The 26,053-nt window shown below is 41.8% G+C and overlaps 2 protein-coding genes across 7 annotated transcripts in view; one reads left to right on the top strand and one right to left on the bottom strand.

Annotated features, from left to right (window-relative positions):
- The window catches only part of RSPH14 (radial spoke head 14 homolog), a 189,119-nt gene extending 185,332 nt beyond the window's left edge, over positions 1–3,787 (bottom strand). The window contains exons 1-3 of the mRNA XM_039505862.1: positions 2,947–3,787; positions 824–926; positions 482–600 (exon numbers count right to left, since the gene is read on the bottom strand). Of these exons, the coding sequence (XP_039361796.1) occupies positions 482–600; positions 824–926; positions 2,947–3,145 (421 nt within the window). The 5' untranslated portion in view covers positions 3,146–3,787. The remainder of the gene's footprint in view (positions 1–481; positions 601–823; positions 927–2,946) is intronic.
- Positions 1–26,053, top strand: part of RAB36 (RAB36, member RAS oncogene family) — a 36,840-nt gene that overhangs the window by 3,531 nt on the left and 7,256 nt on the right. Inside the window, exons 1-13 of one of the 6 annotated variants that reach the window (XR_005589740.1) lie at positions 3,790–4,010; positions 9,402–9,480; positions 10,119–10,233; positions 10,993–11,097; positions 13,995–14,116; positions 17,041–17,106; positions 18,593–18,694; positions 20,245–20,309; positions 20,452–20,503; positions 21,567–21,648; positions 23,624–23,714; positions 24,283–24,402; positions 24,657–24,949. Coding sequence is in view for 5 of the 6 variants with exons in the window: in XM_039505865.1 (XP_039361799.1) it covers positions 10,231–10,233; positions 10,993–11,097; positions 13,995–14,116; positions 17,041–17,106; positions 18,593–18,694; positions 20,245–20,309; positions 20,452–20,503; positions 21,567–21,648; positions 23,624–23,714; positions 24,283–24,402; positions 24,657–24,721 (873 nt within the window). In the remaining variant the exon portion in view is untranslated. Of the gene's footprint in view, positions 1–3,789; positions 4,088–9,401; positions 9,481–10,118; positions 10,234–10,990; positions 11,098–13,994; positions 14,117–17,040; positions 17,107–18,592; positions 18,695–20,244; positions 20,310–20,451; positions 20,504–21,566; positions 21,649–23,623; positions 23,715–24,282; positions 24,403–24,656; positions 25,202–26,053 lie in introns of those variants that run through there. The other 5 variants (XM_039505863.1, XM_039505864.1, XM_039505866.1 and 2 more) reach the window with 5 other exon arrangements.

The raw sequence follows: 26,053 nt of genomic DNA, 5'->3' as shown, positions 1-26,053 counted from the left end.
AAGAGAAAAACATACATTGGTCTTCTAACACATTATAACAGAACCTTGTTTCAACGTAGGCTCACTCAGTTCACATCTTTTAAAAGATAAAGAATTCACACTGCTATTAACCTGCAAACAATTTAAAAAGTGAGAACAACATCACGCAGTATAATTGTCCCTCACTCAAAAGCAGCAAGACATTCTTTTAAAGTCTTCAGATGTAACTCAATGATAAACTACAAAAATAAGAACACTAACTAAAGAAAATAAGATCAGTGAAAATAAAGTTATTTCTGATGAATGGAATTTTAAGGAAACTGAAAACATTTAACCTATAAATTATTTTGGAATAAAGTACGTTCAGCTATCTGCTTTGGCCTTCTTAAGTATTTAGTAATTTGAAATGCATACTTAAATTGCCCTGGAAAGATTAAGATGCCAGAGCACCTTATGTATCTTTCTGAAATAAATACTTTTAATTAAAAAAAAAAAATCCTACCCGCCGGTAACTCTGCCATTATTTCAAACGCCCGGTGCATGTTTCTCCGACAGATATCCACTGGATCATTCAAGAGCTGGGACAGGGCAGGAATGATTCTATTTTCTATAAAGCCATCCCTACAAACAGAGAGCTGGGTTTATGGGAGATGTAATTAGGCAAAACAAAGCTCATAAATCCTACCAATGTGTAATAATCTCACTGACATTCTGTTCTAAATCTTAACACACTCCAACAATCTTGATGAAACTTAAAAACTGCTGCTGAGTATTCTTCACTGAAACTTTAGCTACCATCTCCACTTCCCAGTACCATCCAGTAAACTTTGGTGAATATACTTGCCTGCCAACATTATGAGTAGCCATTATATAAAGGACTTCAGTTGTTTTTTCTCGAACAGTGCTATCTTGGTCTAGAAGCAAATATTTCAGGTTATCCAGGAATCCTAAAAGACAGAATAGATTAATTTTTTTAACATTTCTTTACTTATTAAAATAGCAATGATTGGGTCAAACTCTGGCACTGACACATTAAGAAAGAAAGTGACTTCCAGAGTTAAAGACTTACCACCAAAAATGCCATGAATTTCCCAGTGTTGAACTTTCACAACTGTAGTGTATGAGTTATAGCTGTAATATGCTTAACAGCTAGCATCACTAAGGGCATGATTCAAAACACAGTGAAGACAATGTAAAGACTTCAGTGTGCACTGAATCAGGCCATAAGCAATTAGGCTGCTGTGTTCTGTACAAGCTAAGGTCCTAATCCTGCAAATACTCATGCATTTGCTTAACTCTATGCTTGTATGTAGCCCCACTAAGGCAGGGGCTCAAGTTCTCAAATCTTTTTGCTGGACCTCCTTTGAAAATATTTCAGGCTGTGATGACCAACCCCCCCACCCTCCCCAATACCATTCCACTGGTGGGCAGCAGGTATCATAGGCTGGGCCTCTCCAAACAGCCAGGCCCACGCTCCGCAGCTCCCCCTGTGTAGCGGCCCCAGGGCTGGGGCCGTGTCATCCATGCTCCCGGCCGTCTGGGGCTGGAGCAGTGTCGCCCAGCGCTCTGGAGCTGACAGCCACGGGGGGTGTAGAAGGGGCTGGGGGCTAGCCTCCCTCAGCTGGAAGTTCACGCACTGCCCATGATGCCACAATTACTTCTGCACTGCTGCTAGCAGTGGTGCTGCCTTCAGAGCTGGGTGCCCAACCAGCAGTCGCACTCTCGGGACCTCCAGTTTGAGAAACGCTGCACTAAAGTCAATGGAGCTACTCGTGTGACTAAAACTAAGAACATATATGTCTGCAGGATTGGAGCCTAAAATGTTTGGACTTTTTTCAAGGGTAGCCCCAAGCAGAGCTTATGTGAAGAAGAAATGAACTTGATTTCCTTACTTGGCCATACATTTACTAGGTCATTATTGGCTGGGGATGGAGGACAGGCAGTACACCTGGTAGCAAGGGCAGAGTATGAGTCTTACATGATACCTTTGCAACTGTAGTTCAGATTAAAAAATAACTTGACAGGTTCCAAATGGGATGACCAGTATTCCTGGCTCGAGGAAATAGCAGCAGAGGAAGGACTTCAAGGATAGCAATGGAGATTAGAATGGTGGCTGAGCTGAGGCAAATTCCTTCTTTAGTTTAAGTTAAACTAGCTCTAGGTATGCAGCACCCAGAGTGCCTTCCCCCCCCCCAAAAAAAAAAAAATTAACGGAGCTGTGCCAGAGCTGAGTTGGGGTTTGTTTGGGGTTTTTTTAATGGCCGTTTGCAGTAGGAGATCATTTAACCTGCCCATGCCAGGGGAAAATATTGATCCAAATCTTGGGAAAACAGAGGTGCTAAGATACAATGCAGATGACTCTGTTATAATATTCATAGTTTTGTAAGCCTGACAAATATTTTGTTCCATATTATTTAAACGTTCATCAGAGCATAGGCCCTGATCTTGCAATGTGAACTGATGGTTTGGACCATTACACCTGTGCAGAATGCCAATGAGGTCAACAGGAATCCACGTGGATGTAAATGTCAGCATAGCTGATCCATGGGCGTAGTGTTCCATGAGTGGACTCTTATGCCTGTGCAAAGCCCCCATGAAGTCAGTAGATTTACACATGGGCGTAAGTGTCCAACTGCACCAAACAGCCTGGATGCTCCGGGACTCTGAGAACAACAGTTCCACCCTCAGACACTGTGTAGGAAGAAAGTTAAGCAGTGATCCCATGCACATATTATCTAATTAATGGATAGGGAAAGTCTTTTTCTCTTGGACTATTTACAACTTTTTAAAAACATTTGCTAAATCAGGGAACATGAGGCTCCTTGTATTTCTGAGGTAAAAAACAAACAGGAATAAAATGAAAACCTTTACAGGGCTTTTGTACATTCTAAAGAAACAAACAAAACCGCATTTCCCCTTTCCCAGAGCCAGGTATTCTGAAAATCTGTGGCATCAGAGATAACTTACCTAGTTTTATTGCTTGGTAGACATTCTCTGGGTCATGCACCAGGTCACATAGGGCCATCAATGCCCTCTGCCGGGTCAGCAGCTCAGGGGACTGTAACTCCTCATTCAGTTTAGGTAGGGCCCTCTCCCCAAAAGCAATGGGGGCTTTAGTGGGGTCAATGTCGGGGGGCAGTTTGGCTGAGATACGAGCATGTGCCATCCCTAGGTATTATGGGATGGAGGCCCTCTGTTCGCTAAAGGCACCCCAAAAAATCACTCTCCCAGAGGGGGTGTCTAAATTACCCCGGGGAAGCAGGAACTCCTGCTTTCAAGACGCACTGAGCCCCCAGCAGAGCTCCTCTGGGAAGGAGTCAAACCGTGACGAGCGTAGGACAGAGGAGGGGGGACGCGGGCCCCCGTTTATTTCTGGCTCTGTCCAATTCTGCTGCGCTGTCTCGGCTGGATGGTTTGGTTCTGACTGTTGTGAAGCCAAAAACGGAAGCCAGAACCACACTGGGGCAGGTTTACAGTGGAGTAGCTGGGGAAAGGGGGCTTCTTCCCGCCTCCTAGAAACGTTAAAAACGGCTCCTCTGACCGAATTACAGGGGCGGGGTCGTTTTCAGGGGAAACCCCCCCGAGGCCGTTTGTTCGGTCTGAAGTTTAAAAACAACAGCTCGTAAGGGTTTGTCCTGTTTAAAAAAAAAAAACCAACCCGAACGGAGCCAAGTGGGGGCCCCGCTCCTCGGCCCCCTGCGCCTCGCCTGGCCCCGCTCACAATCCCTAGGGCCCGGCGCGGCGCTGGTTGCTAAGCAGCGGAGACGCTCTTATGTGTGCGCCGGGTTCTGTGAATAGATAACTGCGGGGCCTGCCACTGCCGGCTACCGGCCTGCGCAAACAGCGTAGCTAAGGCATTCTCCGCTTGTTGCTAAGCAGGGCCAGCGCCAAGGACGTAGTTGGGGAATAGGAAGCTGGGGCCGTTATTAGCGTTGGGCAGGGCGCTGAGGAGAGAAGTGACCGAGCCAGCGAGCTGGGGAGGCGATGTCCCTCCAGTAGGGACGGGAAGAGAGAGACTCTTCTTAGGAGGGGTGAGCCCCCCCCTTCTTAGGGCCGGATAATGGGGGCCCCGCTGACAATCCCCGATGCCGGGAGGGTGTGAACCCCGGTGAGGAGAGTGTTTATAAATCTCCCTCTGGGGAAAGGGGAGACGCCCCACAACCTGCCCCATTGGGGGTGGGGTCATTGTTAACTATCTCGGGGGGGGGGGCGACACCTGTATGTGTTTGCGTGGCTCATTTAAACTCTCCCTTATCAGTGTTTGAAATCTGCCTTCTTCAAATGAGAGCCATGGAGAGGCCCTCGACTAGGATTGTTGGCCTGCTGGCCACTCCCTTTACACACCCTGCCCAGGGTCCTTGGCCCAAATCCTGCCCACAGCTATACTCCCTGCAACCCACTGTCATCACTAGGGCTGCATGGGGTGCAACTGAGGCCAGAATTTGGCCTGTTAGATATATAAAAAATCAGGGGAAGATATACACAGTATCTCAATGTATATGACAATACAATTAAATCATTGGTGGAGAAAAGCCAGCACCAGGGTTCACTCTGAGTGAAATGGGAACGTTGCCTGTTTAAAGATTCAAGAATCAGGCCCAAGGATGGGAGAAGAGAAAGAAGAGGTTTGGGGAGGCCAATACAAAATAATATTTTTTAGGCTGATAATAAAAAGGAGGTGCATTATTTACCTGTATCTATTATTTGTAGGTAATAATATTGAACTTGAATGATTTCAGACAGTCAGAATGCAGGGATATTGCACAGTGACTGACCTATAACTGTATGCTTATGTCTCTTTTATGCCTCTTTCTGCACTCTAGCTGAGGAAAGCGACAGAGAGTCCTGTGGCACCTTATAGACTAACAGACGTATTGGAGCATAAGCTTTTGTGAGTGAATACCCACTTCGTCAGACACATGTGGGTATTCACCCACGAAAGTTTATGCCCAAGACTTCTGTTAGTCTGTAAGGTGCCACAGGACTCTTTGTCGCTTTTTACAGATCCAGACTAACACGGCTATCCCTCTGATACTCTAGCTGAGGAGTTTGGGTTTCCATAATTACTGTAAAGATTATTTCTCAATAGCTGTGTGATATGCAGATCCCTGTTTTCTGACCATATATGCAGCACGACTATTATCCAAGTGTCTCCTGCACGCTTACAAAAATGTACAAACTGTTGGTTATATTTCTGGCTGCCACTCACTCTCTTGCTGCATGACTTTGGGCAGCTCAATTAACTTCTCCTTGATTCAATTTCCCGGTCTGCAAAATTAGGATAATAATAATCAACTTTATAAAGTGCTTCGAGGTCCTCAAATGAAAGGTGATATATAAATACAGAATATTGTTGTTGTTTTCAGGAAAATATGCCAGAATGCTAAAGACCAAACTCTATTTAAAAACCTTGATTTATATGAAGGCAACACTTTTTAATGGACCCATTTGCAGAGTATTATTTCTGTAGAAAACAAAATATTTAAAAGTATACTAATTTTGACCAAGAGAAAGGCATTGTTTGTAATTTGATAATGGGACTAGGCAACAGGCACTCCTGAATCCTAATCTTAGCTCTGCCTGTAATTCTTTCTCTAGCCTTGAAAAGTCATTTAGCTGCTGTCTCAGTTGCTCCATTTTTAAAGTGGATTAATATTTGCCTACCTCACAGAACTGTTGTAAATATTACAGTAGATGGGTATTTTTGTGAAGTGCTTTGAACATGAAAACAACAATCTAATTGTTAAATGTTATAGGTTATAGCCTGTTTATAGCCTGGTTCATGTTATTTGATTTAGAGTCCTACTCTTACAGGGTGAAAGGAAAGATCTGCATTAAAATTGGTATCACAAAGGCACAAACAAGCTCAATATCCTGTGATTTCCTAATAAAAAGAACAATACAAAAGAAGGCTCAGCAGATGGTTGAAGACATTTTAATCCCTCTGTATGTGAAGAAGTAAAAGTGGATAGTCTCAAATCAAATATGCATAACTGAAGAACTTGTGTAAGATTATTTGATTTAACAAACAGTGCTTACATCATATTAAATCCCCATGCTTCAGAGAGATGGCACAGTCCTGTGTTTGCCTTCCTCATACAGGTAGTTCCATTGAAATCAATGGGACACCTCTTATGAATAGTAAGTAAGATTTACGACCTGCTCCTTCTTCTCCCATTTAAATTAATGATAGCTTTGCTATTGACTTCAATTGGAGCAGAATAGGGTCTCTTGCCTTTTAGTTGAAAAGTATATATTTAATTATGTTAAAGCTTTTGCACCTAAAACAATTAGTGAAATGGTTTCTCAGCATGCAGCCTTTTAAGAGAGGAGGAAATTTCAGGCATATTTTAAAAAGGGGGGAAAAAATCTTAGTCTTTCACATCAAACTTATGCTTCTAGGGGACTTTGAATCCCTGAAGGTGTGAAATGGCTGTACTAGTGGCCTCAGGCCTTATGAAAACCACACCATTCAATGCTAGGCAAACCTAAGATATGTAGTAACCATTATTTTGATGCACTGGTTTGTCAACATCCCTCCTGACACATTTTATTGTATGTCACAGAAATAAAACACATAGCTCAGAAAAAAACTTTGGTGGAGCCAAATGCTTGAAAAAGATCCAACTACTGTTTTAAAATAGCTGAGAGTTGGACCCTATAAATTAGAGACTGAAAAGGGCATAATTATGTGGGAATGCTAGTTAATTTCTCTATAATAAGGTTGATATAAAACAAAAACATTTTTAAACGATTGAAAGTAAATATAAAATTATGCTTTCCATTAGACGTACACTGATTTGGCTGCTGTTCTCCACCTATGCAGGGTTTTGGCTGTATGGCTTTACTTTATGCATAGATCTACTAGTCATACCCTCATTTCTGGGCCATGCCCACATTTCTTCCTCCACATTACTTTCCAGAGACCCACCACAGATATGACATCTGGATTATATGAGGATTATTTCCTCTGTACATTGTTTCCACTTGGTAGACCCTTACACATACACATAAGTGGCCTCAAGACTTGCCTCTGTTTTTCAGTACCAGCCATTAATGTTTATGGCATAGCATTATGGGGAAGTTTAAAATTTGTTACCTTGGTAGGCAGGAAGCATATGTCACTGCATGCGCCCGCAGCAGCCGCCATGGATACGAGCCGCCCAGCATCAAAAACCGGCCGTGTCAAGGTGCTGGGCGGGGGGGGCTTGGCAGCAGAGCACCCCAGGTTCGTGTCGAATTCATGGGGACACCAGAGATCCATCATCCCCCGGGCGTAAAGGCCGTCGGTGGGGATGTCCTGGGGTTGCTGGAGTCTGAGCGTGAAAGGCGCGACGTGCTGACCTGCGCTGCTGCTGCAGCTTGAGCTTGATGGCATGCCTGATGTGACTACCCATGTCTGATTTCCTGTAATGAAGTTTCCATACACCTACTTGCCCACTTGATGCAGTGAAGAGGAGAGTTGTTTTAAATAAAAAAAAAAAAAAAAAAAAAAAAAAAAAATGCTGATTACCTCACTCTCAGAGTGCTCTGGGTTCTCACTCAGGCAACCGTGACATATTCTGGCATCAGGGAAAATCAACTGTTTGTGCAGCTTGTGCTACAAAAAAGGTTACTTCCCCACTCTTCACAAAGCAGTTAAATATTCATACCCATGAGCTAATTTTCATTATGTTTGTGCAACAGTTATAATAATCAGAGTTCTTAGACAGGATTTTACAAAGACAACGGTATGGGTCCGTCAGATCAGTAGGATTAACATCAGACAAAGGAATAGGTGCTGGCTTGTCTGTCATTGAAATCCACAGTGGCAAACTTTGTTACTGTTAAAATGGTCTTCAAGAAAACATACTTATTTTCTTAATCTCAATTTGGGAGCAAATTGTCCAGTAAACCAGCTAGGACCATGTTGTGGGTTAGAAGCTCATTGAGTGTGCACTTGTGGAGTTTCCTCCTACTTCCACTGGGATGTGGGCTCTTCCCTTTGCAGAATGGGAAGAGGGTGTCCTGAATAACCTGCAGACCTCCCAATATCCACAGGAAACCTGGCCATCCCTACAAAGGACCTGTGTCTCCACTCTGCCTTCTCGCCTACCTCCTTGGTCCTTTAGCAGGAGCCATGCTGTCCTGGGCTTCTCCAGAGGCCATTAGCTTTGAACAGTCCTTCAGGAGTAACAGGGGCAGTATTAATTTATTCTAATTTTCTGAAGGGATGTTAGAGAGAAAGATGGAGAATAGCTGGCCTGCCGGACCCAAATTCCCTCTCCATTCATAGTCTGTTTTACATAGAATACTGATAAAGATGTTTCTATAGCATTGATGGAAATGGGGGATGATGTCATGAAGGCAGCATGTCCCTTTTCTTTCTCTATGACCAGGTCCCCTCCAACTCTGTAGGCAGAGGGAATGATCTGGGCCATAATACAGACCTCTGGTCATAGCCAGCTTTATAATTTTCTTATTTTCCTCAGTGGTTTTTGACAGCTTTGTATTTCTTAAATCATTATCCATGCTCCCTCATTGTACAGTACAGTTTATTGATTTACTTGCTGGGAGAATGGAACTGAAGCATGAGAAAAGTAAATATACTGGGGACTAACAAAGACAACCAGGTTATTTAAATTGGTTACCTTGGTCTCTATTGCACTTTGGATTCATTGAGAGTGGTATTGATTTTTATAGTTCCTTTTGTGAAAGGGCTCTAGGAGACAAGCAGTGACTCAGCCTGTGTATACAGGGCAATTGTTTACATGATTAGGATGTTCTAGAACAGAATAGAGGGAGGTTAAGGAAGCAGCTCACATGGTGAGACTGTCACCCAGGCATTAAAGTTTTTGTTTTGATTTTAAATTATTAATTTAAAATGTGAAAACTAGCTAAAATCTATCCCCATTAGCCACAAAGGCGTCTTATATGTAAAGGTCCAAATCCTTTATAGATTCCAAGGCTAGAAGGGACCATTGTGGCCATAAAACTTCCCCAAAATAATTCCTAGAATAGATCTTTTGGAAAAACAACCAGTCTTGATTTAAAAATTGCCAGTGATGGAGAATCCCCCATGACCCTTGGTAAATTGATCTCACCTTGTGCACACCTAGGTAGGCTAATTTACTTCTCTAGGACTATTCACATGAGTAAAACAAGCTGGATTTAGTCCAGGGTCTGTAGAATTGATAACATTCCAGCTTCTCTGGATGATCTATTGATAGCAAACCCTGGGCTCTTGTTTGTTTTTGCAATATGCTTATGTTCACATTATTGTGTGCAGTTACTTTTAAATATTTTTAGTTATTCAAGAACAAAGCACTGGTTGTAGGTAGCAGATTAGGAATTTCAGCTGTGTAATATTCATTGTGTATAGTCTGAGAAAATCATTGTAGTTTCTTAATTTTTCATTGTACATTCATGTATTGTTTTGTAAGGTACTGATCCAAGTGGGATTGCCCCTCAAGACTTTGCTCCAGGACTATCAGGCTGGACTCCAGGACTGACAAATAGAATGTGAGAGGTTTCTTTTATTCACAAATTTTAAATCTCATTGAAACAGATGGCAAAATCCTTTGTTATACAAGATTACAATTAATCCATAAACCTGGAATAGAGGGAAGGACGGTATGCATTGTGTACTAATTAATAGGTAGGGGAGTGCTCCTACCATGCAGATCTGCATTTGATTCCTCAAGGCCTGTCTTTTATTACCAGGATGTTAGGAGGAGAGATCACTTAAAGACTTGATAGAACAAACAATTCTTTGTATATAAAGGGCTCTTTAAAACAGTGTGCTGGTGAACTGTGCATCCTGATTCTGAAGTTGAGCTGAAGTCCATTTAACTGAAATTCTGAAAATTCCTCCTGGGTTTCATCACATTCTCTCAGGAGTTCCATCATTAATATCCTTAATATTACTTTATTGCTAGTTTCCCAGTCCTTCAAGCCCTTATCTAAGGGGCTGATCCTGCAAGTCCTTACTCAGGCCCACCACCCAATGAATTCAGTGGCACTATTTCCTTAATGCAGAATCAGAGGCCCATTGTGCTTACTAACCAATAGCCTCTGACTATCCACATCCATAAGTAACCAGTTCATCCCTTTTAAACTGCTCGCAGTATTCTTATGTAGTTAGGTACTCTCTATTCCAGCTCCGCCTTCAGATGTGGTTGCGGGGGTGGAATGTTTCAAACAGTTGCTATGGTCACACAGTAGCATGCGGAGCTGCCCGAGTAGCTAAGAACCTGCTGCATCAGCTGCTATATGGTGAGTCCTACTTCGCTACATGATCAGTTTTCTTATTGGAAATGTCTTTATTGTAAGTGCTGGTAGCAGATAATTACACTAATAAAGGACTTTTCCCTGCATCCCTCAAAGCTGCATTGTGTAGGTAACTGGGGTGACTGGGATTTCTTAATATATGCATGATTCATATGAACATTACCCTTCTTCCAAGTCACCTTGTGTATTGACTTAATTCTGTCTGAGTTGCTTTTGTAAGACAGTTTTATTCAGTATCAGGAAAAGTGGCAACTTTTTATCATCCTTCCGCCTCCAACCAATTGGATGAAATGAGATGTCATGGAGGATTTATAATGCAACATGCATTGAGAAAAGGCATGAGGGAAATTTCAAATAATGATGAGAGAGATTTTTAAATGTTGTGTTGAGACATGTTACAAAATTATTTATCAGATGGAGAAACTATAAACACTTGTCTGTAAAATTAATCCCTGCGTGAAGGAGTCTCTTCCATCTTACTGCAATGAGACTTGGCTGCATTGTAACCTCAGAAAGCCACTCATTGCTGTTACAGCAACATAATGAAAGAGTTCCTTTTAGCTAAGAAATGGGGCATTTATTACCAAGTGAAATCAAAGATCTACAAGCAGTGGGCTGCCAACTGCCTGGTTTTGTACCAGGAAAACAAAGATGCAGTATCCATAAAGAATGGTCGTTTCCTTTTTTCATTCATATTTGGGGTCTGCTGAGATGATTTATGATCTTTGTGTGTCTCCTTTACAGGTTTCATGTCTAACTAAGACAGACTGGATTTGGAGGATGAAGTCCAGCCTAATGCATTTGATTCCTCCAGTGAGTAGGGACAGAATAATCTCCCACTTCCCCAAGGTAAGCAGCTCCTCCTCCCTGTGCCCATACAGCTTGGCACCTGGCAGGCTAAGTGGTGCCTTCCCCACCCACCCAGGAGTATTTTCCTCCCACTCATGTACAATTATTTTTTGCTTTTTTAAAATGCAGAAATTTTAATAATTTCTCAGCATTTCAGAGGGACCAACATCATTTCCCCTTTTCCTTCCAAGGCTGGTATCTCATTACCAGCCTTGATCCCTTCCTTCAACCAAAAACAGACATACATCTTGACACACAAGCCTCGTCTGTAATTCCCACCTGTTCTTTGAACTGACACAGGTAATTGCCACAGTTAGGGAGTTGTTACAGTAGTTTGGGAAAGATGAAAAATGTGGCTGATATTTAATAGGCAAAAAAGAAAAATAGATTAAGGGGAGTTATAGTATTTGATGGAGTTGCCTTTCTGATGTTCTTTTTTTCAGTTGCTCACAAGTTCTTTAAACACAATCCTTTTGGCCTGTGCCTGAAATAGTTCATGCTTGATCTCAGCTCAAAGATTTTGTTTTTAATTTGATCAGAGTCAGCTCAGTTGTTTTATAAATTATGCAAGCATGGAGGGAAATACACTTTTTCAAATATTCCATTTGAAATGTTTGCACTCACATAATTCCCTCTAGAGAAAGAGGTGTTGTTAGCCTCACCTTGCACACCTGTAAAATCTTACAGGATACAAAGGTAACAACCACTGCCTAAATCATGGGTTTCAGAGTAGCAGCCGTGTTAGTCGGTATCTGCAAAAAGAACAGGAGTACTTGTGGCACCTTAGAGACTAACAAATGTATTTGAGCATAAGCTTTCGTGGGCTACAACCCACTTCATCAGATGCATAGAATGGAACATATAGTAAGAAATATATATACATACAGAGAACATGAAAAGGTGGAAGTAGCCATACCAACTGTAAGAGGCTAATTAATTAAGATGAGGTATTATCAGCAGGCGAAAAAGCTTTTGTAGTGATAATCAAGATGGTCCATTTTAGACAGTTGACAAGTATGTGTGAGGATACTTAACATGGGGAAATAGATTCAATATGTGTAATGACCCAGCCACTCCTAGTGTCTATTCAAACCCAGGTTAATGATATTTAGTTTGCATATTAATTCAAGCTCAGCAGTTTCTCATTGGAGGCTGTTTTTGAAGCTTTTCTGTTGCAAAATTGCCACCTTTAAGTCTGTTACTGAGTGACCAGAGAGGTAGGATCAAGTCTAAAATAGGCCATCTTGATTATCACTAGATATCAGAACTTGCACATTCCACACAGATAACAAAGAACAGGCTGGCCCATCCCAATGACAGGGGCAAAAGGGTAATATGATGGATAGAGTTGTTTTGATCGAACCAACATGTACAAGGTGAGAGGCGGCACCTTACTGCGTAAAGGGGTTGTACCTTGCTGCGTAGAGGTGTTGCACCTCAATACGTCAGGTGTGATGTGTAACTGGTTTGTACCTGTTTTATAAGAATGCATCCCTGGGGCGGTGTCTTTGTCCAGCCGAGGGGGCAGTGAAAAGTCCCGCCACTGACTGAGCCGGGTCCATTGCCAAAAGGCACTTTCTCGTAGTATGCCCGGTAGACTAAGTAATCTACGGGGAACTGCAATTGTGTCCAAGGTCGCCATAAACCTAGTCAACGTGACTTTGCATCTTACTAGACTCTGTGGTTATTGGGAGTTCTCGTCGGGTCTGCTGTGTCAGCTATCTGCGCAGAGCTGGGGCAGCACACAGAGGGAACACACGCACGCAGCTGAGTGATATCAACATTGGAGAAAGCAGAGCACCACACCGGTAGAATTCTGACAACAATCACTACAAAAGTTTTTTTTTCGCCTGCTAATAATACCTCATCTTAATTAATTAGCCTCTTACAGTTGGTATGGCTACTTCCACCTTCTAATGTTCTCTGTATGTATATATATTTCTTACTATATGTTCCATTCTATTCATCTGATGAAGTGGGCTGTAGCCCACGAAAGCTTATGCCCAAATAAATTTGTTAGTCTCTAAGGTGCCACAAGTACTCATGTTCTTTTTGCCTAAATCATGCAACAGTCAGAGCAGTGTACAATAACCATAAGAATAAAAGACCAGCCATACTGGGTAAGACCAGTGGTCCATCTAGCCCAGTATCCTGTGTTTCGACACTGGCCAATGCCAGGTGCTTCAGGGAGAATGAACAGAACAGGTAATAATCAAGTGATCCATTCCCAGCTTCTGGCGAACAGGCTAGGGACACTTAAATTTGTGATACTATGACTGAATTTAAGAAATAGCAGGGACTTATTGGGAGGGTTGTGGGAGTGGGAAGGGAAATCAAGCCTGCTTTATTAGAAATCAGTCATAACAGAAAGAGCTCCCTGCACAAGATGAGGTATAAAAGACGGTGTAGTAAGAATGACCTGATGGATAGCATAACTACAACTGTGAATTTTTTTCATTTTATGGGGGAAATTAAAGTTCCTGAATCTTTAACACCAGTCAAAAAACAGTGATATCTTGTGTACTGTGGAGTTTATCTAGGGATTTACATGATGAAGGAGGCTTACACTCAAAAAAGTGATAAAATAAGTGATGGAGAAGATACTTTTGTTGTCTGAAGGGGAAGCTAGTGGTCTACTTGGGAAGTTATTCTTGATTAACTCTATGTGTGGATGCTTTTAATCTGGAATAGTTAATCCACTTTAAATTCACACCCTGTTTTATTCCAGATTAATTTTCATGTGTAGACAAACCCACATACTGTGTAGCCTCACTGCTTGTTAATCCAGGGAATCTTTCTCCGCTGTCTGTCCTTGATGAGGGCTTCAAATTCATCACCTTGTTAATTTGTTCCTGGCTGGCTGGACTCCTTACATGTTAGACATCATTTCACAATACATCCAAGTGACTGCTCTGTATTATCTGCAGTGGTACACACCAGAGGCCTGTCTCCAGTTCAAAGACCACTTCCATGCACTGGTCAGGAGTGCCTGTCAGCAACGCAACACTGGGACAGTTGGGTGAGTCTCTGTAATAAACTGGCCTTTACATTTTAAAAATTATTTCAAGTTCTTATATTTACCCACTTTTCTTAGTGTCTTAGCCTCACTTCACTCCTGCCTCTGTGTATTTTAGGCCACTTAAGCTGTGTCTGTACTGGAATTCTCAGCCATGTTTGACAATAGTTGTCCAGTGCAGTTCCCTCTGCTTCCCACAAACTGGTGTTGAAGTTGTTTTTTCTGCCAGTGTAGACAGGGTCAGCCAAGTTCAATGACTTGGGTCAACCATGGTCAGGGTCATCCAAGTCCAAAGGGTCAAACGTGATTTTTAAATAGGTGTGGAAGTCTGTTGTCCTGCTGGTGTGCACAGGATAAACAAAGTTCAAAATTAGCAGTAGGGAATAGGGTAGATGCAGCCTTGCTGTCCTCATCTCAGTTGATACCAATACTGATTGAGTATAGAAAACCAATAATTAATACAACTCTTTGGGCCAAATTCTGTTTTCATTTACACTGGTGTAATGTGGAGTGGCTCCATTTTCAGTCAATGGAGTTACCTAGGAATCTGGCTGTAACCCTTCAAAACTATTTCTTTCAGGAAAACTGATATTTTATACCTTCTCCTTAAAGCTGGAGCATTATTCTGGAGAAGAAGAATAGATTGTGCTGAGAAATGCAAATCAGTTTTCTTCTTGTGCCTTTCATAATGCTTTTTGAATTGTTTTTTTAAAATGTCATCTCTCCCAGAGCAGGATTTCCTTTTACTTGTTCTTTCAGTGAAATTATAATGTTAAATTTCACAAACTCAGCCTTATGATTTCATTGCTGAGTCAATTCAGAGAGTTGAGCTGTGAGAGAGATCATCCCTATTCAACTATAATAAATAGTTTCAAAATAAAATTGAGAAAGTTATGGGCAAAGTATGTCAATGATATAAATATTCTCTTTTTGGGGGGGTTGCTCCAGTGTGAAAATCTCTAAGGGAAGCAACTGTATTCTGAGTACTCAGAATGTAGTTTACTACTCTTAAAGACAAAACTTGTTAATTTTATTGAGCTATACCCATCTTTAAGCAGAACTCCTCATTCATCTTATTGGGGAGTCTTGCTTAAAAACTGAGGATATAAGGGCATACTATGGCCCTGTATTGCTAGTTTTTCTTTGCTGTACATCTGTTGCAGGTAGCAGGGTCATTTTCTGAATCTTCAGCATGCTGGCAAAATATTATTTACTTAACAGAAATATTCTTCTCATCTGTAACCCAGACATTATTGCTCTTACAAGAATTATAGCAACTCTCCTTTCATTTAATCTGGCCCCAGTGAATGGCTAAAAGGATTTTTATTTTGGCTCCTTAATAAAATTAATGTCCTCTCTTTTCAATGGTGGCTAGATCAGACCATTCTTATGCTGCTTCTTGGTAGACAGCTGATGGTTTGACCCAATATATGCAAAACAAGAGCACTATATGTCATGAACAGCTGTTATTTTCCTTTCCTATTATTATTAGTTATGTGGAATATTTTTCTCTGGATGCAACAAGATAGTGTGAGCAGTTCAGTGACTGGTGGACCATATATTAGGTCTCAGTTCATGTTCCATCAGTGTGTGAGCCCCAGAGTATTTTGTTCTACTAGGAGTTAATGGAAGTCACATACTCAAACAGTTATATTCTTCTTTTGATTCCTTTTGCCTTTAATGTAGCTGATTTCATCAGTTATCATATCATCAGCAGTTAATAATCAGGGATCAGAATTTCATGGAGCCGTGATATAACCTGATATATTGTTAAATAAAAGATTTGTTTCTCTTTTAAAAAGTCAGTATAGAACTATTAAATCTACTAAGGTATTACTGTAGCATACACACAGGAGACACTAAATTATCATTCAGAGGTTGGTTCATCAAATACAGTCACAGTTACCCACCCACATGCAGCTCCTTAAAGACGTACTAAATTACAATTTTAAGGGTACAACTTGAGTCACTTAAAGCCCATCTGCTGCTTCCTGTGGGAGGATCCAGAGCAAAGGGGATTATTTGAAGCCAGCCTCAGATTAATACTATTCCAAATAGTCAGGAAATCTTTTGGAACTAAACACTGTTTTCTCCAGAGATAAATCTCACAGTAGATTAGTCATTATCAGATATTTTCTTCATCGGGTCCTATGGACCTGAACTTGTGCCATTCAAGTCAATGAGTCTTGCTATTGATTTTAGTGGCAGCAGGATTGAGGCCTCACATTTCCACATGCACACAAATACACAGATTCTTGTATGCCGTTATGTGCAAATGCTCATACCTGCACACACACAAACATACACAGTACAAGCATTCTTTGTAGGAGAGAGTCTCTGCCCCAAAGAATTTACAATCTAAGAAAAACTGTACAATGTAAGAAGCACACTATTTATCTCTGTTCACAGTATTCAGTTCTTTTTGCAATTACAGATTCAGGGTCCTCCCTTCTCCTCCTTTAGTAATTGCAAATTCAGGCTCTGATACTGCAGTTGATTAAGCTAGGGCAGACTCTAGCAACTGCACACATTCTGCGAAAGCATACCACTCTGACTGTGCATTACAACTTATTGGATAGGAGCCTAAATCACCATTATATAGTAAGAATATTGAAACTAAGGGCAAATCTACACTACAGAGCCACATCAGCACAACTGCAGCGTGTCTGGTGAAGATGTGCTATGCCGATGAGGGAGTGCTTTCCTGTCGGCACAATTACTCCACCTTGCTGAGAAGCAGAAGCTATGTTGGCAGGAGAGCATCTCCCACTGACATAGCACTGGTATGGACAGCACCAAACTTGCGTCGCTCAGGGGAGGGGTACTTTTTCACACCCTTGAGCAACATAAGTTATATTGACTTAGGCTATAGTGTAGACCTGCCCTAGTATTAACAGTATTGAACAATAACAAAATATTTGTTACAGGCTGAAAATATCCAAAGTGGTTGTGGTAGGAGACCTCTATGTTGGGAAAACCAGCCTCATCAACAGGTACAGTATATCTCAGCAGATTGGGTTTGCTGTTTAAATGTATAGCAATTTCTCTGCATGCTGGACTCTCAGTTCCTTTACCATCTATGTTTTCAGGATGATTGCCTCATTGTAGTAAGGACTTTTCAGTTTTCTATTAAATCAATAATAAAAATATTAAGTATTTTTATTCACCCCTCTGCTGATCAGTGCCCCACATTGCCTGTCTCAAGGTGGTTTTGGGGCATTAAATTGAAGGAAAACCAGAAAACCTACAATGATAGGCACTAAAATTCACTACAGCATCATAGAAAATCCCTGTTAGCATCTTGATCAATCCTTTTTGGCAGTGTAGGATTATTCCCTCTATGGTATAGTCTCAAATATTTTGACCAGTCTCATTTTAAATGATCCAAGATATGGGGCTTTCAACATTTCCTTTGGAGGGCTGGAGTGGCCCTGAGATTGTCAGTCTTATTTGGAGAATTGTTCCTTAAAATGGTTTTTAAAAGATCTAGCCTATTCACTGACCCCAATAAAAGGAGCTCAGGCTAGAGCACTCTCCTGAGAGGTGGTAGACCCCCCATTCAAATCCTTTCTCTCACTCCAGCAGAGTCCCAGGCACATGGACTAACCAAAGCATTAATTTCATTGATTCTTCCCAGAATACTAAGGCCAGTTCTATACTTTATGATGTGATGACAGTATCAGGATATGGAATCTAAGTAGCTTGTTATCACTATAGCTTCCTTACTATCCTCACAATTTCAGTCAGTTCCTCAATATTGGTAAGATGTAGATTCTGGATGGTTTCTCATCCTTTTAGATAATTTAATTTTTTTTCTCTTAACGTGATACATATTCATCTATATTTGCCGCCTAGCAGATATCCCTTTATAAATAAAGTATTCCGTGGTTTTAATTTCTTTCATAGTCAAAAAATAGTTTATTCTGATTTTCTCCAGTCCTGGGGTCTGTTAGAGTATGTCTACATTACAACTGGGAGCATGCATCCCAGGGCAGGTAGTCAGGTACCACTGTGAGTGGTAAAAATAGCAATGTGGACGTTGCAGGTTGGGAGGCAACACAGGCTCTGAAGTCCACCAAACCCTCTGGATCTGAGCTTGGGTAGCTAGCCCAAGTCTCTGCTGGGGCCACTACATCCACACTGCTATTCTTAGCATGCTAGCTCAAGGCCTGCTAGCACAAGTCTGTCTACCCGGGCTGGGAGGCTCATTCTCAGCTGCAGAATAAATAAAGCCCACTATAGTTTTCCCTTTATGTTTCATTTACTTGATCCTTACTCAGAGTAACTACCCTCTTCATTATCAATTTTTCTCATTGATTTGGTAAATATTTCTGAAATACAATGTGACTGAATACAAATCTTCTGATCCAGTTATTTAACTGCTCCCTGTATAACACACCTTGCACAATACTGAGGCATGATATGAAATTTAAAAAACACGATGCTATTAGCTTTCTCCTAATACTTTTTTCATTGCAGGTTTTGTAAAGATATTTTTGACCGAGACTACAAGGCAACCATTGGAGTGGATTTTGAAATTGAACGGTTTGAAATAGCTGGAGTGCCATATAATCTCCAGATGTAAGTTGGAACATTATAGTACCAGCTGATTTCTTTCTTGTGTGCCTACAGTTTGAACAGAACTTGAATTGCTACGGGCTTCAGTGGTATCAAAACCTCTGGTTTATATTCCACACAACATAGTGCTGTGTGAGAAACACCTGCTGTCCTTGGACACTGAAGAATTTCAGAATTTTAGAATAAACCTCAATCTGTTGAGTTCCTTGTCTTTGAAAGCTTTATAATTGTACCACCCACACTCACCTTAGATACCATGTCTGATTTTTTTAGTTGGGTTCTTTCTTTTTACTCAGTTTTCCTGTAAGATTGAATGAAGCCCTGAGCAGCAAATTATATCCTGGGATACATCTGTCCCACTTCGTTGCCTTCAGTGGGAGTACATGGATGTATATGAGCACACAATTTGGTTTTATGAGATTCGGGCTTTGTTCCTGCACCCACTGAAGTCAGTGGCAAAGCTCTCAGTGGCGTAGGATCAAGCATTAAGGCCCAGATCCACAAACCGCAGACTTAGGCGCTTAAATTTCATCTTCAGATGCCAGTTTTGTCTCCACTGTGATCCACAAAACTCTTGACAAATCCTGTAGATGCCTAAACTCACTTGGCTCTAAAGTTTTCTGGGTGAAAGCTCCCTCAGCACCTAAGTTTCTGCCTCTGGGCATGCACACTTCTACCTCATTCTAAGTGTCTGGATGCCTATCTCCTGCCTATACCTCAGACTAATCTATAAACCAAGGGAAGATGGGTGTTCATCTGCCTAAATCATGTGCAGGGCCCAATCCACTAGGCTTGGTCAGAGACCACCTACTGAATCAGGTCCCATTCAAAATTTTGCTGGAGGAGGAAGTAGTGCTTTCCACTTATAACTGTTAGCCCAATGGTTAATACACATGCCTGGGACTGTGCTGGAGTGAGAGAGAGGATTTGAACGGGGGGTCTCCCACCTCTCAGTAGAGTGCTCTAGCCACTGAGCTTTGGAGCTCCTTGAATCTCTCCTGCTGAAGCTATTCTAGCTTGGATAAATAATTAAAGTGTGATTGGAGCAGGGGGACTGGAGCCTGGGTGTCCCACCTCCTTCAGTGGTTGCTTTAACCACTGGGCTACAGAACCAATCTCTCTGACTTTTTTTCACTGTGGATAGATACTTAAAGTCTGAGATAGTACAGGGAGCCTAGGCACCTAACTCAAGTTTTGTGGCTCATAATGGTGATACTGTGATTTTCTGCACACCTAAAAGTTAGGTGCTGTGATGCTCAGCATTGCAACACCTAAGACCCTTTGTGGATCTGGGCCTAAATGACTTCCCTAACGCTAAATAATGTCTGTTCTGAGAATAGCAAATACAGGGTTAAAATGCCTTCATTAAAATAATGGTGCTTTACATTTACAGGATGTCTAACAGTGCTTAATGGGTAACATATTCCAGATGGTAACACTTCTCTGGTATCACATTCTTCTCCAACTTGTACCAGTCTGTTGCTTCATTAGTGTGTTTGCTCAGGTTGCACTTGGTTTGATTGACCTGAAATTTCTCTTTTCCTTCTGCACAGATGGGACACGGCAGGTCAGGAAAAGTTCAAGTGCATTGCATCTGCTTACTACAGAGGAGCAGAGGGTGAGTAAGTCAGAAAGCACTTCACAGTCAGGATCAAATTAATTGTGCTCTCACTGTACGCTTCAGGAGCTGAGTTGAACCCGTAAGACTTCTAATTCACTGTCTCATTTAACTCTTTTTTTCTGTGCTGTTTTTATTGCAGTTATTATAACAGTGTTTGATCTGGCTGATATCCAGACTTTGGAACACACGAAGTAAGTTCCTGGCCAAGTCTTTGAGATTTTAGTAAAAGGTCTCCAGCATGAAACTGAACTGGGAATTAAAATTCACTGGGCCTGAATTTATGAGTAGGTATTTTTCTAAGCCAGAAAAATGCAGAGTGGATTTAGCCAATGTGTCTGAATAATTTAGTGTCTCAAATGTTACTCATTTCCTAGGCTTTCTACTTAACAAATAGGATTTTCTTACTCCAGTGGTGTCTGTAGTGATGATTCTGATAGAAAAGATTCTGGTACTTAGATTTAAACCAGAATGTGGGCTGTAAAGGGGAGGGAATGGGATACTGGAGAGACTACCTTGCACAGATCAGTCATAAGTACTGCAGTGTCTGCAGCATGTACAAATATCATTTTATTAAATAGTGTCTCTGCTTAGTAGAAGGTTGAAGTCTGGGGGCCTAATTTTTCTTTCACTTACATTGGTAACTCAAAGATGACTCCATCTAAATCAATGGCGTTTCACAGGTGTAAAACTGGTGTGAGATAAGAATGAGGCACAGCTTCATAGTGATCTTTTCCATTATGTGGCTGAGTAGATTCTCACCCCAGTGGGAGTTTCTCTCACTTTCCTTCACTCTTTCTTCTTCTCTGCTTCAACATTCATTTTTTTCATTCTCCCTCTGCTTCTCCCTCTCTCTTCCTGTTCTTGCATCTTATTCCTTATCTCTGGGCTGTGTCACCATTACTTTGGCCACATCCCTTGCTGTGGGTGGATAGGGTGGCACTTTTGCATTCCTTGTCTAGGGGCTCTGATCACTGTTGGACTTGCATTCTAAAGTGGGCAAGGTTGGCTGAAACAAGAACTACTTTCACAGGATGGTAAGTGTGTATCCAGAGGAGCTAGAATAGCTTTGAAGCCATTTATTCTCTAGTGGGAAAGGCACATGACACATCTGAATCTTTCTCTTCTCTCATCCTCTTTGTTGTTGGTTTCTTTGTCTCTTTCCCTTTTCCCCCATAAACCTCTATTTTTTTTGCTCCTCTTTGCCTTCTTTCTTCCTCTCTAATTACATCTTACTCCTCCTGTTCTGTTTTTCAGGCAGTGGCTAGAGGATGCATTGAGGGAGAATGAGCCAGGGTCTAGCTTCATCTTTCTGGTTGGAACAAAGAAAGATTTAGTGGTAAGTAGGACAAAGGCGGTTCATAAAATGTGTCTCCCATTTCAGCGAATTTCCATTTGAAGTTAAGTCCAGCTATTGAGTCCCCAAAACATGTGTCAGCTGCTGCAAAGATCTTGAGAAACAAACTGTATAATTACCATAGCAAAGAGACGTCATGTAGATGTGGAGCAGTAAGCTTCACAGAATGGAGCAGAGTGACCATTTTCTAGAGTGCTGGAGGTCACCAAATCACTCCCTGTTCTGTTGGAGGCACAGCTTTACCAAACACACCTGAAGTCACACATAGCAAAGTTTAAGACCTGAGAAGATTCAGTGCCATGGTAACACCCCTAAAGACTGCTATGTAGACAACGGATTTAAAAGCTCAGTTATGTCCCCATCCTCTGCTTCTTTGAGGGAGTCATTTGCAAAAGGAGGAGGCAGCAGTTGGCCTATTCAGACTTGAGTTTATCTCCTTCATTAGCCACCACCCTGACAAAATTTAAAGATTCAAAAGTAAACACCCTTTCCTGCTATTTAGCTATATTTTCTTTCAGTTGCTGCCTGCAATGCTACTCATATCCCTAAAGCTCTGTAGCCCACTTATTTTCCATCAGTTCCTTGGCTGTCTGAAGGAGTGCTAATGCATCCCAGAAGGCTTTGCTCCTATCAGTTACAACATGTGAAGCTCTTAAAATCTTCTGGCGTGTATCAGGGCAGCAGATAGTGTAGGTAGCAGAAAAAGTTAAACAGGTTTGAGAGGTCAGGGAACACGAGAGCTGGGCTTAGGTGGAACTGGAAGTAAGAAGGAATTCTGTTTGGAGGAATGTGGGGCTTTGTCTTGTGTGGTGGGAGAATATTGGATTAAAACTGGAAAGATGTCAGCAGGTACAATAGGCTGATTATTAGATTCTTCACCTATAAATACTCTTGAGGTGCTTGCTGATCATCTATCACTCTCCCAGATGCACTTTGTGTCATTGTAAGCCAGTGAACAGTGGCTGAACCAGTGAGAAGCTCTTAATACACGGAGCCAGTGGCAATGGGAAACTGACTTTGGGTTCTGATCCTGCTGCTGCTTATGCAAATACTTAACTTTAAACATTTGAGTAGTTCCATTGACTTTATTGGGATTACTCACATGTTTAAATTAAGCACTTTGCAGGATGGGGCTTTAGGACTACACAATACTAGTCAATTTCTATCTATAGCCCGTTGACCATAGAGAGCAAATTAAGAGAGAAAAAGTCTTTTAAAATTAAAATAAAGGTACAAGAAATTAAAAATAAATAAAATAAAAATAGAAGGGAAAGAAAAAGGCAAAAACAGAAAAGCAGATTAAGAGACAAAAAAGACTAGCAAGAGAGCAAAAAAGTAGAGGGGGGGAGAAAACAGCAAAACCAAAAGGGTTAGAAAGAGGCGTGAAATCAGGAGAGCAACGTGCGACAGATGGAGGAGGAAGAGCCAGGAGAAAGGACCATCACAATTACTAATGCTCTATTGTTGGCTCCTGTAATTTTCTCTTTTGTTCTGTGTTTGTACAACATCTAACACAATTTGGTCCTGGTCCATGAGTAGGGCTCCTCACCGCTATGGTAATACAAATAATAATAATAATAATAACCACCTGAAGGCAGTATTTGATAGCTCTCTCGACTACCATATTGTTAATGTGTTCACTTCTGCTGTCTGATGCTTCAATGCTGTGGAATACAGAGAGATAATTCTATTTAAAAAGAAGTCCTATGTGATTTCCCCTGTTAAATATCTATCTAGCTGTTTTCTTTCACTAGTTCTGCCTTGATATATGGGACATCCTGGTGTACAAGCTCTAAGGCAAGGCCAGGAAAAGGAAGGACTGGCCACTGTGAAAGCTGGAAGTCTCACAATGTAGGGACTGGTAGCATCTTTGCATTACTGTTATCCCAGATATACTCTGGGAGTATTGTGCCTGCTGTATGTTACAGACAAAGTGATTCCCTGATGTTCTATTCAGTCAGGTGCCGCATGTGAGCGGACAGAACTGGATGCCATTCGCTTTGCCAATGAGATGCAGGCTGAATACTGGTCTGTCTCAGCAAAAACAGGTTAGTCACTGCACTCGAGACTGGTTGAGTGTGGCCAGTTCCACTTGCTGGGAAAGAGGGTATCCAGTTACTTCCCCTGATTGTGTGCACACCAGTTGGTCATGTGCACACTAGGCTACATATGTGTTTGAGGATGTATGTTTCTAAATGGTTCTACATGGCTGTATATATGTGCATTTGTACAATCATGTTTGCAGAAATGTGCATTGTATTTGTATGCATTGTCTAGGTTTATTCATAGACGATGGTGCACAAGTGCTTGAGTGTGTGCGTGTGTGTGTATCAGTGCTCAAACTGGGGCCATAGGAAGCTATATTGCACCACAACTTTCCTCTGCTGGTGCTCATCAAAAATATATTTATATGTGTGGTTGAAGGAGGGAAATGAGAAAACGTCATCATGGGGTGGTGGGTCTCCAGGGTATACTGTCACTTTGTGGGGAGCACTTTTAGGGTGGCACACTATCACTTTACTCTCCAGTTTGACCAGTGTTTTGTGTTATGTTTGTATATTTGATCATGCATAGCTGTGGGTTTGTAAAACATGGTGTTTCTCTCCTGTTTCCCAGGGGAAAATGTAAAGGAGTTTTTTTCTCGAGTTGCTGCCTTGGCCTTTGAACAGTCTATGCTGAAGGAGCTGGAGAAGAGCAATGGTCGCATGGCCCAGATTGGGGCAGGAAACCTCATCAGTACGTTCAGCTTCACTCTCTGTGTCCACTTCAATCACTTAAAAGTTTGGGGGAATGTGGATGTTTCTTGAGGGCCAAATTCTGCCTCATTTATACCAGCGCAACCTCTCTGACCTCATTGTCTGCCTGTCTTGGTTCTTATGTGTAGTTGCACAAGTGTTACTGAAGGCTGAATCTGGTCTCTGTCATCTTTATTACAGGAGGGCGATCCTACATGGATTAATTATGTAACCCTTTGGTTTCCTCATTTACAGAAATAGAAGGAAATTCACTGGAGACTCCAGAAAGCAACAGCCAAGCCAGCCTGAACTGCTGCTAGCTGCCAGTCATTTCTGCAAGCATCACACCTCCATCTGCATGTGCGTACACCTGCATGGCGCACCTGCAGCGGGGAAAGCTCTCAAGCAGCTTCCAGTTGAGAGATGGAAAGTCCGTTTATCTCAGGAAAGAATGGAGGAGCTGAAAATGATTCAAGCAGCTTCCCTTCAGACAGAAGATCTCTCTCCCACCCCTTGCTTTGTGCTCTCCTTGTGCAGGCAGCACAATGGTACATAAACCTTCCCTGTGCAATGGGGAGATTGCTTGTGTGGTCACCTGAGGGATGGCAAGCTGTTTTTACTCACGGGGATGGAATCAACCAAACTTTTCCGCCTGCTACCAGGAGGACCTGTAAAAAAAAGTTCTGTACTTGTATTATGTTGTTGGTAGCCACCAGAACTCTAGAATCTTGGACAGTGAAGTCCTGGCCCCATTCTTGTAGGAGCAGAAAACACATGGCAGTGCTGATTATTGTGGTGTATTTGATCTGTTTTGTCTTTTTTAAACACAAAATCCATGTACAAAATTATGCTGACTTGCACACAAGCACACACAGTTTACCATGATAGTGCTGAGAGAAATATTCCTCTTGTTTCTGGGATCAGGATATCTGGTTTCAGGATATCTGTAGATCCTTTGTAATTTTTAAGTCTATACATATTCTTCCAATGGATGCAGACCAGAATCCCACTCAAGTGTGTGTGTGTGTGTGACCAGTGTGCTGGAGTAGTACTCGTCAGAGTGACACACATGCCTTGAGCCTCCTCATGGCTCCTAAGGCTATATAAGGCTGATGCTACCCTGATCCCCCTCAGTCCCTTCTTATCACTCATGGCCTGAGTTGCAGCTTCCCATGTGGTTCTCCTCATGGTTTTTTTCTGCTACATAGTTAGCTCTTAACTTCATTACATCTGTAAATAGCTATCAGTATAAAAATATTGCTCAGGCATGCAGGAGTGAAATCAGGAAGGCCAAATCACACTTGGAGTTGCAGCTAGCAAGAGATGTTAACATACCTGAAGAAACCCTTCTTGTTACTCTTAACAACAAGAAGAAAGTCTTACTGAATGAGGGAGGAAACCTACTGATAGAAGATGTGGAAAAAGCTAATGTACTCAATGCTTTTTTGCCTCTGTCTTCACAAACAAGGTCAGCTCCCAGACTACTGCACTGGGCAGCACAGCATGGGGAGGAGGTGACCAGCCCTTTGTGGAGAAAGAAGTGGTTCAGGACTATTTAGAAAAGCTGGACGAGCACAAGTCCATGGAGCTGGATGCGCTGCATCCAAGGGGCTAAAAGAGTTAGCGGATGTGATTGCAGAGCCATTGGCCAT

The sequence above is a fragment of the Mauremys reevesii genome, linkage group 18 (genome assembly GCF_016161935.1).
Source record: "Mauremys reevesii isolate NIE-2019 linkage group 18, ASM1616193v1, whole genome shotgun sequence".
Taxonomy (NCBI): Eukaryota; Metazoa; Chordata; order Testudines; family Geoemydidae; genus Mauremys; species Mauremys reevesii.
Note: the sequence above shows the minus strand (reverse complement) of the source record. Positions and strands in the feature narration are given on the sequence as shown.